The 17,818-nt window shown below is 41.5% G+C and overlaps 1 protein-coding gene across 4 annotated transcripts in view; it reads right to left on the bottom strand.

Moving 5' to 3' along the window:
* The window catches only part of AGTPBP1 (ATP/GTP binding carboxypeptidase 1), a 200,998-nt gene that overhangs the window by 77,642 nt on the left and 105,538 nt on the right, over positions 1–17,818 (bottom strand). For all 4 annotated transcript variants that reach the window (XM_062208617.1, XM_062208619.1, XM_062208620.1 and 1 more), the window contains exons 14-17: positions 11,125–11,828; positions 1,454–1,537; positions 757–843; positions 512–660 (exon numbers count right to left, since the gene is read on the bottom strand). In XM_062208617.1, coding sequence (XP_062064601.1) covers positions 512–660; positions 757–843; positions 1,454–1,537; positions 11,125–11,828 — 1,024 coding nt within the window. The remainder of the gene's footprint in view (positions 1–511; positions 661–756; positions 844–1,453; positions 1,538–11,124; positions 11,829–17,818) is intronic.

The raw sequence follows: 17,818 nt of genomic DNA, 5'->3' as shown, positions 1-17,818 counted from the left end.
TTCCTTTCTAGCTCCCTGCTGATGGCCTGGGAAAGCAGTAGAAGATGGCCTTAGGTCATCTTAGGTCCCTGAACCCTCATAGGAGACCAGGAAGAAGCTTCTGGCTCTCAAGTAAATAAATAAATTAAAAAAAAAAACCAAAAAACAAAAAACAAAAACCCCATAGCTGAGTATTCAAAAAGCAATCAATTAGGCTAAAGAAGAAAAATCACATGATCAGATAGAAGCACTGGAGCACACATCATAAGTCTTTTAGTCTATTCAACTTGGATGAAATTAACCATACCTATTACATTTTAAAGCACTTGGCTATATACAACGGTAACTCTTCTCATCATAAAATCAAAGCTTAACCTATTTCAAATTTTGCATAATAAACATCTGAATTTCGAGAACTAGAGAAAACAAAAGATACTGAAACATTAAAAAAAAAAGTAATGGTTTTTTAAACTTCAGTTCTACAGTTACAATGCTTATTGGCCCTCTCAATTGGGAACAAAAACTGTCTTACCATAATTAAACTGACTGTTGGACTTCTCACAGTTAATGATGTTAAACCTGTAAGCAACACCTGGCCGCATCCCACTGACTTCAAAGTAAAACCACTGATGATAGTGATTACTGTTTATATCTGAGTTCAGAATAAGATCATACTCATTTCTGAAAAGAGAAGACAAAGAAATTTAATGAAAATTCGAAAAACTTCTACACACAAATACACACACACACAAAATAAGAAAATCTGAAATGACTTACTTTCTAATCTGAATTACTTTACGTAGATTCCCAGATTCAAATTTGGAGTTAAACTTTAAAATATCTCCTTCTTCTGGAACAGTGTAACTAAATAAAAATTTTAAAGCAAGTACATTAAAATACATTGCATTTAAACACTATTGCCACATCACCTTCCTTGTTAATTTCAATACCAAAAAACCTAACAAACACATGCAAAGTACCAAGTCTGGCTATTGTTTATAGACAAAAAAATAATTTATAATTAGTTAGAGACTTCCTTGTATGCTTGTACTTGTGTAAGAACTTTTGCCTCACTATCTTAAGGCCAGACTTATTTTTAAAATTGTTTATGACCTAACAATAATTCTAATAAACCATTCTCAGATGAAAATATTATAATTAATTTAGAAACAGAGAATATCATCTATTAGCACTAAAAAGGCACACGAAACCTCCAGTGCAAGGGCACAGAATTCCAGCTTAAGAACATAGTACCCCTTCGTGACCTTTACCTTAACCCCATTAACAACTCACCTAAAAGCAAACAAAGCTTGTGAGAGACTCAAGTTAAGTAAACAAGTAGGATTTACCCTTAGCATAAATCCCTGCCAAAAAAGGAACACGCAGGGAAGATAAGCTAAAATGATGTCCATTACAATTTCTTAGCTTTTAGAATGTTGCAGGAAAATAAGTTTTTTTAAAAAATCACACTTACTTTGGATTATCTAAGTCATACACCACTCGATCTATGATATCACTCTGATGTATCAGCCTCTCGATATCTTGGGCAATTTTTGTCCTGAAATCATAAAAGTATGTTCAAAGTTCATTATTATGCAGCAGTGCAAAGCTTCTGCACAAGTGTTGGATGAAAAATAATAACTTCTCAAAATGAGCATTCTTCCATCTACGTATTTCATGTACAAAAAAGTATCAATACATAACAAGACAATAATCAATATTTATCAGTCTCATTCTAGAAAACAGACATGTAGAATATAACCACAAGTCCAATGGTAAAAACAGAAACAAAAACCTTCAATGTGTATTAAGACTTTTTTATTAATTAATTAATTTATTTGAAAAGCACGGAGAGTGACAGCAAGAGACAGACAAGAGATCTTCCATCTGGCTGGTTCACTGCCCAAATGGCCTGCAACAGCCAGGGCTGGGCCAGGCTGAAGTCAGGAGCCTAGAACTCCATCTGGGTCTCCCAGTTAGGTAGTAGGGACCTTGAGCCATTACCTGCTGCCTCCCAGAGTAGGCTTCATCAAGAAACCAGAATCAAAAGCCCAGCTGATACTGGAACCTAGGCACCATGACGTGGGATACAGGTATCCCAAGCTTAGTCTTAAACCACTGTGGCAAATGCTCACCCCTTTTATTACAACTTTCTACATAAAAATGGCATGGATCCACTACCTAACCCTTTGGCGAATCATTCTGTATACATAACAACGCATTATTACAAGCAGTAAGAAGGAGACTTTTGTAAACAAATCTAGAGGGAGTTAAGACACCACTTAGGACACAGGCATCCATAATGCAGTCTCTGGTCGGAGTTCCGGCTACTCCCCTTCTGATTCTACCTTCCTGCCAGCGCACACCCTGGGGGGCACCAACTGACAGCTCAGGTACATGGGTCCCTGCCATCCTCATGGAAAACCCACACTGGGTTCTGGGCTCCTGTGTTCAAACTGGCCCAGCTACAGCTGTTGAAGGTACCCAGAAGTGAACCCACAGATTCTGTCTCTGTCACTCTCCCTTTCAAAAACCACATCTACGTGGAATTTAGCTAAAAGGCAACTGGCAAACAGCTTGTGTGTTCTGCAGTACACCCCTCTCCTGTGGTAGGAAAAGGAAACAAACACCCATCAGGGAGTGAAGGTATCCCTTCAGGATTCCCCAGGCCAGATCCCCTGAATCAGTCCAATGAAATGGACACAAACTGGAAAACTCCTAAAATCCCACCACCAAGGCGCCCACAGGACCCACAATCTTCCCCAGCGGGGCTAGCGCTATGGTGTAGCAGGTAAAGGCACCGCCTGCAGTGCCAGCATCCCTTATGGAAGCCGGTTTAAGTCCCGGCTGCTCCACTTCCAATCCAGCTCTCTGCTATGGCCTGGGAAAGCGGTAGAAGATGGCCCAAGATGGGCCCCTGCACCCGTGTGGGAGACCCAGAAGAAGCTCCTGGCTCCAGGCTTCAGATTGGCACAGCTCCAACCGTTGCAGCCAACTGGGGAGTAAACCAGCAGATGGAAGACTGACTTTGTTTCTCTCTCTCCCTCTCCATCTCCCTCTCCTATCTCTAACTTTCAAATAAAATAAATAAATCTTTCAAAAAAAAAATCGTCCCCTTCAATATTGAAGTCCACAAAGATAACAATCACCAGACAGAACTAAACCATAGCTGAATCCCAAAGCCAAATGCCTGGAACTGCAGGTAGACTGGCCCAAGACCCTGCTAGAGCAAAGCTACCTCTCCAGTGTTAACTTGTTCTTAAAGAGGAAGCCCACTGTGTGCACTCATTGAAATCACAACTTTGCTAGTTTCAGCTAGAGACAGGGTATGCCGATCAGAACTGTGGTTTCTAGATTCATCAAAAACAGAGTAAGAAAAAAAAATCTGTCAATATGGTGAAAATAAAATCTCAGGAACACACTAAACCCTGAAAGTCTCCTTCACTTTGGACAAACGGGAAACTAGTCTCTTGCACAAAAGTACTTCCCTGTGGTTAAACTGTACTCCCACACAGTTTAGAAATGTGCCTAACATCACGGTGTCATCTTAAATTCAAAATAAGCCAAGAACCTATTCTAATTGAAGAATTAAAAATCATTAGGAAAACACTAAGAAGTGTGATAAACAAATGAAAAAGAACACTGAAAAAATAAAGTGCAATGATAAAATTCTTAATCTACTAAACAGTTAAGCATAATGTACTTTTAATTTTATTCTCCAGGTGATGGATAAAGTAATTGGGCCCCTGCAATCCATATAGACCTCAATTGAATTCCTGGGTCCTGACTTTGACTATTGCATGCATTTGGGGTCTAAAGCAGCAAATGGGGGGCCAGCGCCGTGGCTCACTTGGTTAATCCTCCGCCTGCAGCGCCGGCATCCCACATGGGAGCTGGGCTCTAGTCCCAGTTGCTCCTCTTCCAGTACAGCTCTCTGCTGTGGCCCAGGAAGGCAGTGGAAGATGGCCCAAGTGCTTGGGACCCTGCACCCGCATTGGAGACCAGGAAGAAGCACCTGGTTCCTGGCTTCGGATTGGCACAGCACCGGCTGTAGCGGCCATTTGGGGAGTGAACCAATGGAAGGAAGACCTTTCTCTCTGTCTCTCTCACTGTCTATATCTCTACCTGTCAAATAAAAAAAATAAAATAAAGCAGCAAATGGAAGATCTCCTTGTGGTTCTCTGTTTCTCTGTCTCTCTGTCAGTGTCTCTCTGTGTATGTAATTGTCTCATCTTTCAAATAAAATGAAAATAAAATTTTGAATTAAAAAAATTTATTCTCCAAAAAATAATTCATTACTAACAAACCAGTCTATCAGGGAAAAAAAAAGACTTAGTATCAAAGAATTAAGCTATAAATTCTTGATTTAGGTTCAATGTCATAACTTTAAAATACCAAATTCTTTCTAGAGAAACAAACTTTTTTTTGGTAAGGATTTATTTATTAATTTTAAAGTTAGGGTTATAGAGTGAAAGAAAAGAGACAAAGAGAAAGAGATTTTCCAGCCACTGGTTCACTCGCCAGATGGCCAACAGCCCAGGCTAGCCCAGGCTGAAGCCAGGAACCAGAAGTTTATATACAAAAATCAAATATGGCATAAAGTAGAAAATGAAAAAGAGTTTCATTTTCAACACAATCTGTATCTACCTTTTGTTACTTTCCTTTCAGATGCTATTTTAGGAAACTGCACACTTGAATTGCTTTCTGTCTTTGGAATACAAAGCCTAGAATGCCATAAACAAGCACCCTGCTTATTTCATTTAATAGTCCATCGTAAGAGCTCCTTCATTAGTGCAGACAGCTTTTCGGTTTTCAACCATGGCATAGTCATCATAAAATGGATACGCAATAATTTGTGACTAGTCTCTGATTGATGGGCATTTGAGCTGTATCTAATCTCAAAATAATGCTGCAATGAAAAACCTGGCACACCATTTCATACATATGTGGGGTGTGTGTGTAGTTGTATGTGATTTATGAGATAAATGTACCCCATAAGTTCCCGGATGCGAGGTCAAGTGTGAGGAAATCTGTACTACTAACTTTGATAGTCCCTGAGAGACTGTCCTCCACAAGGGATTACCATGGACACTATCACCCTGAATGTATTAGGAAAATGTGTTTGTTCCCACAGCCTCATCCATAGAATGTGCTGTTAAAACTCCTAGTTGCTAGGTGTGAAATGGTATCTCTGTACATTTTAATTTGCATTCCTTTTATTTTGTATGGAGTTGGATACATTTTGTGGTTAAGAGTCACTGAATTTCCTTTTCATTTTATTTAGATGAATGTATTTTCAGCAAAACCTTTAATGCCCCTTAATGCAGCCTGTATGTATGAAATTATAATTTTAATACATATATAAAATGTAATCTTTTGAGGCATGAGGAAATAGAAAATAAAAAAATGCCAATTCCAGTTAATCTTTCTTCTCTCTTTTTCTCATGTTCTAATTTTATGCAATATGAAGAAAAGGAAAAATGCATAAAAATCCTAAATATAGTTTACAATGAGTTGAGTTTCATTTTCAAATCTAACTTAAACCAAAAATGAGAGTTTACATCATCAATATGATTACACAAAACTTTTTTAAATCTTAGCATGTTATGTATAAGATCTGAATGTTATAGTAGACTTTTTCCCTTCTAGATTAGGTGATTTGTTTTTTCCAAAATTTTTAAAAATGTATTTACTTGAGAAACAAAGAAAGAGACAGAAAGAGACCTCCCAAGCAGCGGTTCACTTCCCAGATGACCACAGTAGGCAGGCATGGGCCAAGCATAAGGTGGGAACCAGGAACCCAATCCAGGTCTCCCACATGGGTAGCAGAAACTCAGTTACTTGGGTTATCATCACTGCATCCCAGAGTCTGCATTAGCAGGAGCCTGGAGTAAAGAGCTGGGGCCAGGTATGGAACATTGGTACTCCACCCCGGGGTACAGAAGTTTTAACTGCTAGGCTACATGCAGCTAAGTCTCAGCAGAGTTTTTTCAATGCAGTGTTACTCATTTTATACTGAACTTTCTTTTAAAAAGATTAGTGACTGCATACAAGAAAGAGAACCACCCAGCAGAAAATCAAAATAATTTTAAGGAGTGTTAAGCTTCCTTTCTCTGAAAGCACTAAAACACTAAATCTGTGTTCATTTACCACGCCATTGGGACTAAGATGAAACCAGTAAGTAATTCACAAAATGTTCATCATTGTTTTATTAAAAAACAAAACAAAGAGGCTCTAGAAGACTAGGCAAGTAAACAAACTATAGTCAACATCTCCATGTATTCCAAAAATAAGCCATTAATCAGTGCTTTAGAAATACCTATGATCTGGCCCATATTTGAATTATAAGGACTACCTAGCTTCACGGGTCAGCATATTTTTTCCTGTGGGGGACCAGACAGGAAATATTTTAGGCTTTTCAGGCCATATGGACTGTCACAACTATTCAACTCTGCCACTCTAGGAAGAAAGCAACCATAGCTAACATATTTCAAAGTAAGCATGTATTTACCTTGTGGATACTTACGTGGATTTCATATAATTTGCATAATAATTTTCTCTAAATCATTTTAAACAGTTAAATACGTAAAAAAAAAAAAAAAAAAAAACCAAAAACTAAGATTTTATTTTATAGAAAGCCAGAGTGATAGAATGAGGGAGAGAGGGAGGGAAAGGGACCGGTTCACTCCCCAATTGTCTGCAACAGCTAGGGCCAGGCCAGGCCAAAGTTAGGGGCCTGGAACTCCATCCACATCTCCCACTTGCGTGGCAGGGGCCCAAGCACAGGGGCCATCCTCCCCTGCCTTCCCAGGTGCATTAGCAGGGAGCGAGACCGGAAACAGAACAGCCAGGACTCAAACCTGAGCTGATATGGGGTGTCCAAGATCAGGAGCAGCTTAACTCACGGGGCTACAACACCGGCCCCCATGAATAAATATTTTAAGTTTGGAAGCAGAAGGGCCGCAAATGACTATCAAACTTGTCAGATGACAATCAGTAAGTAAGAAATGAATTTAAAAACCACAGAGGAAGAGCTATGAAATAAAACGAGGTTTGAAATGACACTTGGTTGTACACTTGGTGTGACATGCTATTATTTTCTCTTTAAATATTGGTTACTAAAGAGTATCAGTTAAATTTGAAAAACACTAATCTAATTCTCTGCTTTTAGTTGAGCAAATTGGTATCTGGAGAAAATGAAGTTATTTGCTCCCACTCACACAGAGTCTGTGGGAGAGCCAAGTCTAGGAGTTGCTGTTGGAGAGTCCTCGCTGCCAAGTTGTCTCAGCATACCACACGGCCCACCACCCTCAGCAAGTCTACTCCAACTGTCCAAGTACTGCTGCTCTACACATCTGTTCTCCCAATCTTGAACAAGTGTTACTTAAAGGAGTACGCAATTCTGAAGACTTCCTGCCCATTATTCAAAAATAATGGGTAAAAAAGTGAAAGACAAGAGAGGCTTTAAGGTATACACCTCTGAGCATCAAGACCATGCTGCTCATGCTGGAGCTGTGACGCAGCAGGCAAAGCCACTGCCTGCAGTACGGGCATCCTATATGGGCGCTGGGTCAAGTCCTAGCTGTTCCACTTCCCATCCAGCTCTCTGCTGTGGCTGGGAGGGCAGGAGAAGATGACCCAAGTCCTTGGACCCATGTACCCGCATGGGAGACCCGGAGAAGCTCTGGGCTCCTGGCTTCAGATCAGCACAGCTCTGACCACTGTGGCCATCCAGGAAGTAAAACAGAAGATGGAAGACCTCTCTCTCTGCCTTTGCCTCCCTCTAACTCTGCCTTTCAAATAAATAAATAATCTTAAAATAAAAAATAAGTCCACATTCCTCAAAACTTCCACATCAACTCTTGGAAAATACTTGCAGGCTATATGTAAACTAAGGAGGGGAAAGGCAATAACTCATAACCCTGTTGCATACTGTACAATTTATAAACATTTCTAAATAAAAATACCTTATTTTTATAGTAGCTATAGCTAAGTTAACATTATTGAGGAAAGTTCTACATATCTAAATAATTTCAACTAAATCTTATTGTTTCGTTGAAATGTGAAGCTTCATCCCCCATCAACCTAATCACTCTCAGGCACAAAGGTCCATACTGAAATATGGCTAGATTTATCCTCATATCAAACATCTGTTTCCCGTGGAAATTCTGGCAAATATGACATGAGAATGCACAAGTATGATAAAAGGTATTCTGTGCAATACAGTGTATAAAATTAAAGTTGGTTATAGTCACCACTTCACAAAATAGATGAGAAACTAACAGAAAAAGGCTTTCAGATGCTTCAGAAATAACTTATTTCTTCACCCACAAATCAGATGGCAAAATAATGTTTTCATCAATAATGTTTCATCAAGAGGGAAGTCTACAAGAAAAAAAAATGCTTCAAACTTATGGAGAAACACAGATCCCTCAACGTTAAAATGTATTCTGGGAGGATGGCCCAAGTGCTTGGGCCCTGCACACGCATGGGAGACCAGGAGGAAGCACCTAGCTCCTGGCTTCGGATCAGCACAGCGCGCTGGCCATAGCGGCCATTTGGGGGGTGAACCAATGGAAGGAAGATCTTTCTGTCTCTCTCTCTCACTGTCTAACTCTGTCTGTCAAAAAAAAAAAAAAAAAAAGTATTCTGGGGCCAAATTCTGGTTTTTCTTTCTGCAAACTTTCTAAGAATAAACAGGCCAGCAGGTGATTTCTGTCTGTGTTTTTGCTGCCCTGAGCTTCCTCTCTGTTATACTTTAACTTGCATACCAGCACACCCTTCTTCAAAACACACACACCAACTCCTTCCTCACAGTGTTCATCTCACAGTGTCAAAGTCTTCTTAAAGATTCAGTTTGGCTAGCAGACAAGCTTGGTGGTACATGACACAGTGTACACACGCAGCTAAACAACAGTCAGTCACTTCCGGAAACGTCCCACAGGCGGCCCAATGTGAGGGAAAAGCTGGACTCTGATCTGTGGAACAGACTTTGCAGGGGAACTCTAACAGCTGTGTTTCAGAGACAAGGTGAGGAGAGAGCTGCTGAAGGGGACAGTAATCCTCAGTCTCTATAAACTCCTCAGCCATCAGGACAAGCCCCATGCGGAGGACAGAGGAAGTGCAGCGTGGGCCACATGTGGAAACACAGGTCAGGCAAGGACAAAGCCCATCAGGAACACCTGCTCAGAGGAGCACGCTCACAGGTCTGCGGGAGGGGCTCCTCCTCGGCAGTAGGAACCTGAGGGCTCACAGCAGTCTGCCAGCTATTGCAGGCCAGCACACACTTCTCTGCAGTAAGGCTACATTAGCAAAACACCAAGTTTCCTTCCATGTCGATGCCTGTATCACCCAAACAGGGTTGGCCCTGGTTATCCAATGTGGAGCAAGGAATCTTCTAGAAGCTCTTATGCCCCTTATTAACATAATTTACATAAATTAGCATAACATTAAGAGAGTTGGTTGATGAAGGCTTTCAGAACATGAGATCCATGATGGGAAACAAAAAGGACTGGACTCTCAGTGGTTAAAATTAAGGCTGGACTGGTGCCGCAGCTCACTAGGCTAATCCTCTGCCTGCGGCGCCGGCACTCCAGGTTCTAGTCCCAGTCAGGGTGCTAGATTCTGTCCCGGTTGCTCCTCTTCCAGTCTAGCTCTCTACTGTGGCCCGGGAGTGCAGTGGAGGATGGCCCAAGTGCTTGGGCCCTGCACCTGCATGGGAGACCAAGAGGAAGCACCTGGCTCTTGGCTTTGGATCATCGCAGCACCGGCTGTAGTGCGCCAGCCGTAGCAGCCATTTGGAGGGTGAACCAACGGAAGGAGTACCTTTCTCTCTCTCTCTCTCTCTCTCTCTCTCTCACTGTCTAACTCTGCCTGTCAAAAAAAAAAAAAAAAAAAAAAATTAAGGCTGAAAGGCTGGTGCCGCGGCTCACTAGGCTAATCCTCCGCCTGCAGCGCTGGCACCCCGGGTTCTAGTCCCGGTTGGGGCGTTGGTTCTGTCCCGGTTGCTCCTCTTCCAGTCCAGCTCTCTGCGGTGGCCCGGGAAGGCAGTGGAGGATGACCCAAGTGCTTGGGCCCTGCAGACACATGGGAGACCAGGAGGAAGCACCTGGCTCCTGGCTTCGGATCAGCACAGCGTGTCAGCCACAGCGGCCATTTGCGGGGTAAACCAATGGAAGGAAGACCTTTCTCTCTGTCTCTCTCTCTCACTGTCTAACTCTGTCTGTCGGAAAAAAAAAAAGAAAAAAAAAAGGCTGAAAATCAAAGACTCATAGAAAAGTCCCATCTCTGTCCCACAGTCCTCTCCATTCTAACCCTAGGCTGGTAAGGCTAGAAAGAGGGGGGGGACACCTTTGGTTTGAGGCAACGTAATAAGGAAATTTGCTTTCAGGGTTCAAAGAACACTTATAATTCAGTAAGTGCCTTCTGTAGACAAGATGGCAACTCCGCATTGTCTATTTCCATCTAAAATTCCAGATCTGTGACAGGTATTTGACCTAGCAGTAAAGACACCAGTTAACACACTCACTTCCCATACAGGAGTGGCTGGCTTCAAGCACCAGCTCCACTCCTGATTCCAGCTTCCCACGAATACAGACCCTGGGAGGCAGCAGGTCACGGCTCAATTAGTTGAGTCCTGCCACCAAGGAAGGAAACCCAGACTGAATTCCAGGCCCCCAGCTCCAACCTGGCCCAGTCCTGGCAGTCACAGGCATTTGGGAAATGAACCAGTTGATGGGGACTCTGCCTCCCTGACTCTGTCTCTCAAATAAAAACATAATTTAAATTTTGTCCAATTTTACAAGAAAACAGTACTGTCCATATTCTTTCCTTTATAGCCTATTTTAAAGATCACATACCTAAATCAAGTTCAAATGATTTACCAAGGTAATATTTACTCAAAGATCATTAAATAATCTTTTATACTTTTAAGATTCAGTCTAAATAGAAAATGTCTAAATTATTAAATGGCCATGTTTACTATTCTGGCTTCATTTGAATAAACAAGGAACTTAGAAAATAAAGTCCACCCACAAGGACAGTTTGAACACAATGCAAAATTTTCAAAGCAGGATGAAAAATCATAGTACCTTTAATTTAGAGCAATTTCACCTTATTTAGAAGGGGAAGAAACCTGCAACTCACCTTTGTACACCATAAGGCCTTTCCAAAATTGGCTCTTTGAAGGGCGGTGGAATGTGACCAAAATAATCAGGATAAGCCACCTCTGAATATTCTGGGACAGACTTTGTATTTTTCACAATCTCGATATAGAGGTCTGAGTCATGGAGTGTTGGCCCGTCCGGCAATTCAACGGACGCCTGTTCCACGGAGGAGTTAGACTCGGTGTCCTCATCGTCTTCAGTTTCAACTCCTGCACAGCACAGCTTCCCCAACTGAACTGTTCTTCCCTCAAAGAGGACATTGCCACAGGTGGCCACGTGCGGACAGACTTTCGTGCACGTGAGGACAGTGAGAGGGAGGTTGTAGTCCTTCTTCACCCCTGGGGCTGCTGCGGAAGGCATATTCTGCAAGGTAATCCTGTCCAAGGCCTTCACAATGTCGTTGTTTAAGCCATGGGTTGATGAAACAGTTCTACTCTGATCACCGAGAGGCGGCTGTAGCGTCCGGCCACTGTCTTTTGTATCGTCTTTTGCAACATCCATCGAGGCAGGTTTCCTATCACCTTCCTCTCCTCTAGGCGACACATTCTCCTTCGCAGCAGCTCCTCTTCTCGAACTGCCTGAACTCCCGGACGCCTCCTCTCCAGCCGTAGGAACAACAATAGGACCTCGTACCTTCCCCTCAAACACAAAAGGCTTTGGTTCTCTGGAGATTAAATCATAGCCCTTAAAAAAAAATTCAATCTTTTAACTGCAAATATTAAAATATATAAGCAAAACTAAGGTCATATTCATTTTATATGCTGCTTCAGAAATCTAACATTTGAAATCTTTACAGATAGACAAGACAGAGTACCTTTTCATTTCACTAATGAAAAACAAAATATTTAGCCACAATACAAATTCATAACAATTTTCTTTTCTTATATAAAATACTGCTTATATACCACAGAAACAAGGGAACTTTTTGAAAAGTAGAAAAATATTTATGGAATATCTGCCTTGTGCCAAGCACTGATCAGACACCTAGACACATCAGTTTAAACAACAATATGAAATTCTTTCTTCTAAAAACTACATTTGTCATAGGTATGGAGGGGGTAAGATCGTCAATACAACAAGAGACAAATATTATATAAATGCATCTTACAGAACATTCCAGAGGTAAAGTGTCACAGGAAACAAAAAAATTTAAAAGGTGGAGGGAGAAGGTGAGAATGCCAGGGAAGAAGAGGCGAGCGGCATTTCTGAACTTCCGATGCCACCTGTTAGGGAGCCTCACTGGACAGAGGAGATACAAGCAAAGACTTCAGGAGAGGGAGCCACACACGTGGACAGCACTCCAGGAAGAGATAACTACCAGCACACGAGACCTAGCATAGGAGAACGCTGAAGAAATTAAAGGTTGACAAAGCATATTTTTAAACCACCTAAAAGTAATCAAAATTCAATGCCTAATGTGTATTTCTGATGCAATAAACTGGATACAGCAAAGAAAAATAGAGATGAAAAGCTTGTAGAAGAGATTAGCAAACATGGAAGAGAGTAAAAAGTTCCAAATTCAATGCAAATTGCAAAAAGAAGAGAGAACAAAGGGCATGAGAAGTAACCAAAAAAGAGATTTTCCAGTTCTGTGAGAAAACAACATACAGAAGCCAAACTCAGTGAGCATTATCAGGCATCTGCAGACCACTAGACAACAAAGTTATCTAAAGCACCACCAGAAATTGTTTCTTATAAAGTAAAAGCACACTTAACCATACATACTACTCAGTTATTTACCTGAGAGAAGTGAAGGTGTATTTCCACCGAAAGTTTTATACACAAATGGTTGCATCAATTTTATTCATAATAATACAAAACTATAAATTTTCTAATACTCAACAGCTGAATAAAGAAATTGGAATATATTCCATGGATAAAAATCTCAAAAACACAGCTGAGCAAAAGAAGCCTTATACAAGAGTAAGGATTCCATCTATAAGAAGTTCTAGGATAGGCAAAATTCTACAGTGATAGAGACCAGACAAGAGACATGAAGGGAACCAAGGACTTCCGGGGATGATAAAAACAATCTTACCTCTTGATTGGGGTAGCAGCCACACAGTTGTTCAAATGTATCAAAACAGCAATTTTAAATAAATGTAATTTATTGCATTTAAATTGGACCTTAATAAAGGTGATGTTTAAAAAGTAGTCAGAGAAAAAGGAAAACAACTATCAAAAATGATTATGAAATAAAGGTATTTTCAGAGAGAGAAAGAGAAGCATCATTCCTGGGGGAAATAATCACAAACAGAAACTCTAAGAAACAAGAAGAAAGGAAAATTTTAAGGTATTAAGAATGTGAATACATCTACAATGAAGAAAACAAAGCAGTAATATCATAGTTTTTTTAAGCTAGAGTTAAAATATAAATCAAAAGCATGTAAACTGATTTGGAAAGTGATTAGAGTACTCTATTTCCTTTTTAATTATTTTTAGTGACATTTTCATTTTATTTGAAAGGCAGAGAGAGACAGAGATCTTCCCTTTTCCAGTTCACTTCCCTGGGCTGGGCCAGGTTGAAGCCTGGGACTTAACCTGGGCCTCCTACCTAGGTGAAGGGACCCAAGCACTTGAGCCGTCACCTGTGGCATCCCAGGGTGCACATTAGCAGGAAGCTGGATCAGAATCAGAGGAACTAGGACTCCAATATGGGATGGAAGTACCTCTGTGCCACACACCCGCCCCTCTAAGTTTACTTTACCACTAAGGGAAGGAAAGGTCCTGATGTTTCAGACTGTTGTAAACAGAAGTAGACTTCAAAATGCTTGAGGAAAATATAATTAAAAATAAGTTTATTTACTTTTTTTTTAAAAAAAGATTTATTTATTTTACTTGAAAGTCAGAGTTACACAGAGAGGAGAGGCAGAGAAAGAGAGAAAGGTCTGCCATCCGCTGGTTCACTCCCCAAATGGCCACAACAGCTGGAGTTGAGCTGATCCGAAGCGAGGAGCCAGGAGCTTCTTCCAGGTCACCCACGTGGGTGAAGGGGCCCAAGGGCTTGGGCCATCTTCTACTGCTTTCCCAGGTGACAGCAGAGAGCTGGATCAGAAGTAGAGCAGTTGGGACTCGAACTGGCGCCCCTTTGGGTTGCTAGCACTGCAGGAGGCGGCTTTACCTGCTACGCCACAGCACCGGCCCCCAAAATAAGTTTATTTTGAAACAAAAAAAAATTTGAAATCCATGCCAACAAGAGGTCTCCAAAAAGTTCATGAAAAAACACATAATATGAAAAAAAGTACAGTGATTTCAGAATTTTATATCAAAATAAAGTCATTCTTAATTCTACTTTTTCCCATAAACTCTGAGACTCCTTGTATGTTAGAATATCAAGAGTAACTAAAAATTGTGCACATATGTCAACACTCAAGCTTATGCATTCAGTGATGCAGCTTATTATACATAAACTGTACCTCCAGAAACTTAATTAAGTTAAAAGTAACAAAAATATGTAGCTTTCAAACTTGTGGTAAAACAAAATAAATTGAAATGAATGAGGAAAACATAGGGACTAGAGTTGTGGTACAGCATGTTAAGCCACCAACTGTAACATCAGGATCTCAAATGGACACCAATTCAAGTCCTAGCTGCTCCACTTCTAGTCCAGCTCCCTGCAATGCACCTAGGAAAGCAGTGGAGAATGACCTAAGAGCTTGCACCCCTGCCACTCTCACGGCAGTTCCAGGCTCCTGGCTTTGACCTGCCTGTTGCAGCCATTTGGGAGGTAAACCAGCAGATTGGAAGAGGTATGTGTGTGTGTGTGCGTGCATGTGTGTGTGTCTTCCCCCTCTAACTCTGCCTTTCAAATAAATCTTTAAAAATAAAAAAAATTCAAATGAAGGCAAGACAAAACAAATGAAAATCAAAGTAAGTTCTCCCACACATAATTCTAGATGTACGAATAGTATGTAAATCATCTAAATGTTCGATACTTGACAAAACTCAGACTCAATTTTTTAAAAACCCAACTACATGCTTTTAAAAAACACACATCCAAAGATGTGTAAAGCAGCCAAGGATACTGCAAAACTGAAAGACTTACCAAGACATCAGGCAAATAATTAAGGTTAATGTGACTACATTAGTATTTTTAAAAATGCTTTTTGTCTTAAAATCTTAAAAACAAAGATAATAATTTCATAATGATAAAAAGTTCAATTCCAAACGGAGTAAAACTCGATTCAACTTTATGTAAAACAAACAAGACTCAAAGTCTGCAACAAAAACTGACTGAGCTGCACATTCACAACCACGAGAAATTCTTAACATACTTTTCACTTTTTAACTACTTTTCACAGTAATCAATATAAGAAAAAAATCCATTAGGATAGAAAAGAACTTCCGGATATAATCAGCAATCTTGTTTAATAAACAAATGCACACACCTGTGCCTCAAAACAGCCACACAACGTTTATCAAACACATTAGATTATACAACATAGAAAAGGCTGGATATATTCAAGGACAAAACAAGCCTCAAAAATTTCAAGATAATACAGAATATGTCGGGGGCCAGCACTTTGGTGCAGCAGGATAATCCTCCACCTGCTGCACCAGCATCCCATATGGGCGTCGGTTCTAGTCTCAGCTGCTCCTTTTCCAATCCAGCTCTCTGCTACGGCCTGGGAGAGCAGTGGAAGATGGCCCAAGTCCTTGGACCCCTGCATCCACATGGGAGACCTGGAAGAAGCTCTTGGCTCCTAGCTTTGGATCGGCACAGTTGCAGCCATTGTGGCCAATTGGAGTGTGAACCATTGGATGGAAAACCTCTCTCTCTCTCAGCCTCTCCTTCTCTCTCTGTGTAACTCTTTCAATTAAATAAATAAATCTTTTTAAAAAAATTAAAAAGAGAGGAAAAAGAAAAAAATACAAAATCCACATGGTGAATGCCATCACACTACCACAGATATATACAAAAAACAACTGTGAAAATGCAGAATTTCGACATTTCCAATACCCTGCCATCCAGAAATAAGTGGCTGGCGCCGCGGTTCACTAGGCTAATCCTCTGCCGGCAGCGCCAGCACCCCGGGTTCTAGTCCTGGTTGGGGCACCAGATTCTGTCCCGGTTGCTCCTCTTCCAGTCCAGCTCTCTGCTGTGGCCTGGGAGGGCAGTGGAGGATGGCCCAGGTCCTTGGGCCCTGCACCCACATGGGAAGGCCAGGAGGAAGCACCTGGCTCCTGGCTTCGGATCAGCGTAGCGCGCTGGCCATACCAGCCATTTGGGGGGTGAACCAACAGAAAAAGGAAGACCTTCCTCTCTGTCTCTCTCTCTCACTGTCTAACTCTGCCTGTCAAAAAAAAAAAAAAAAAAAGAAATAATAATAAGAGCAAATAAAATTGTGACTATGAATAAATAAGCATAGCTTTAAAATCACAAGGTCCTTTAATAAAGACCTTGATATTTGCATTGTGGCATAGCAGATAAAGCCGCTGCCTACGATGCCAATATACCATATGGGTACCGGTTTGAGTCCAATTGCTCCACTTCTGATCCAGTTCCCAGCTAATGTACCTGAGAAAGCAGTGAAAGATGGCCCACGTGCTTGGGCCCCTGCAACCACATGGGAGACTTGGAAGAAGCTCCTGACTTTGGTCCTGTCTGCTGTGGCCACGGGGAGTGAACCAGCAAATAGAAGATATTTTCTCTTTCTCTCTCACTCCCTCCATCTTCCTCTCTCCCCTTTCTCTCTCTCTCTCTCTGTCTCTCTAACTCTGCCTTTCAAATAAATAAAATAAATCTTGAAAAAAAAATCACTTTTGGGGCCAGAATTGTGGCAGAGTGGGTAAAGCTGCCACCTATGATGCAGGCATCCCATATGGCCACCAGTTCGAAACCTGGCTGCTCCACTTCCCATCCAGCTCCTTTCTAACTCACCTGAGAAAGCAGCAGAGGATGGCCCAAATGCTTGGGCCCCTACACCCATGTGGGAGACCCAGAAGAATATCCTGGATCCTCGCTCAGCCTGGACCAGCCCTGGCTGTTACAGCCATTTGAGGAGTAAACCAGCAGATGGAAGATCAATCTCTCCCTCCCACCCTCCCCTTTCCCTTTCTAACTATGCCTTTCAAACAAATGTCTTTAGTAAAAACTGTAATTTGCGATACTATATACTTCTTGTATGCACAAAAACAGAGGGTAGGTGATGTGCTCACATAATGATCAATTCCCCCCTCAAATTTGTTGCCTTGATTTACCAGTATGTCTTATCTCTGTAGTTTTGGCTGGACACAAATGTGTTAAGAGTACCCGGATAACTGCTATAGGCTGAATGGAAGAAAACGATCCTATATTCTATCCCAAACACCTCTTCTGCCTTCTGCTTTTCCTTCTTCCCGACCACTTCTCTTTCTTTGAAAGGAAGAGAGGGAAAGACAGAGGACAGAGAGCTCCCATCTACTACTGCATGCTACAAATGATCAGGGCTGGGCCAGGCCAGCGCCAAGAGTCATGAACTCCATCAGGGTCTCCCACGTGGGCAGCAGAGGTCCAAGCACTTGGGCCATCTTCCCCTGCCTTCCCAAGCACATCACCAGGAAGCTGGATCAGAAGCAGAGAAGCTGGGATGCCAGTGTTACAAGCAGTGCTTTAACCTACTGCACCACCATGCCGCACGCCCTCCCCCTTTTTTTCCTCCCCCAGACAAAGCGCTTCTCCTTCAGTCTTGCCA

This window comes from Lepus europaeus, chromosome 12 (assembly GCF_033115175.1).
Source record: "Lepus europaeus isolate LE1 chromosome 12, mLepTim1.pri, whole genome shotgun sequence".
Classification (NCBI taxonomy): Eukaryota; Metazoa; Chordata; class Mammalia; order Lagomorpha; family Leporidae; genus Lepus; species Lepus europaeus.
This window is presented reverse-complemented; position numbering and strand designations above follow the sequence as displayed.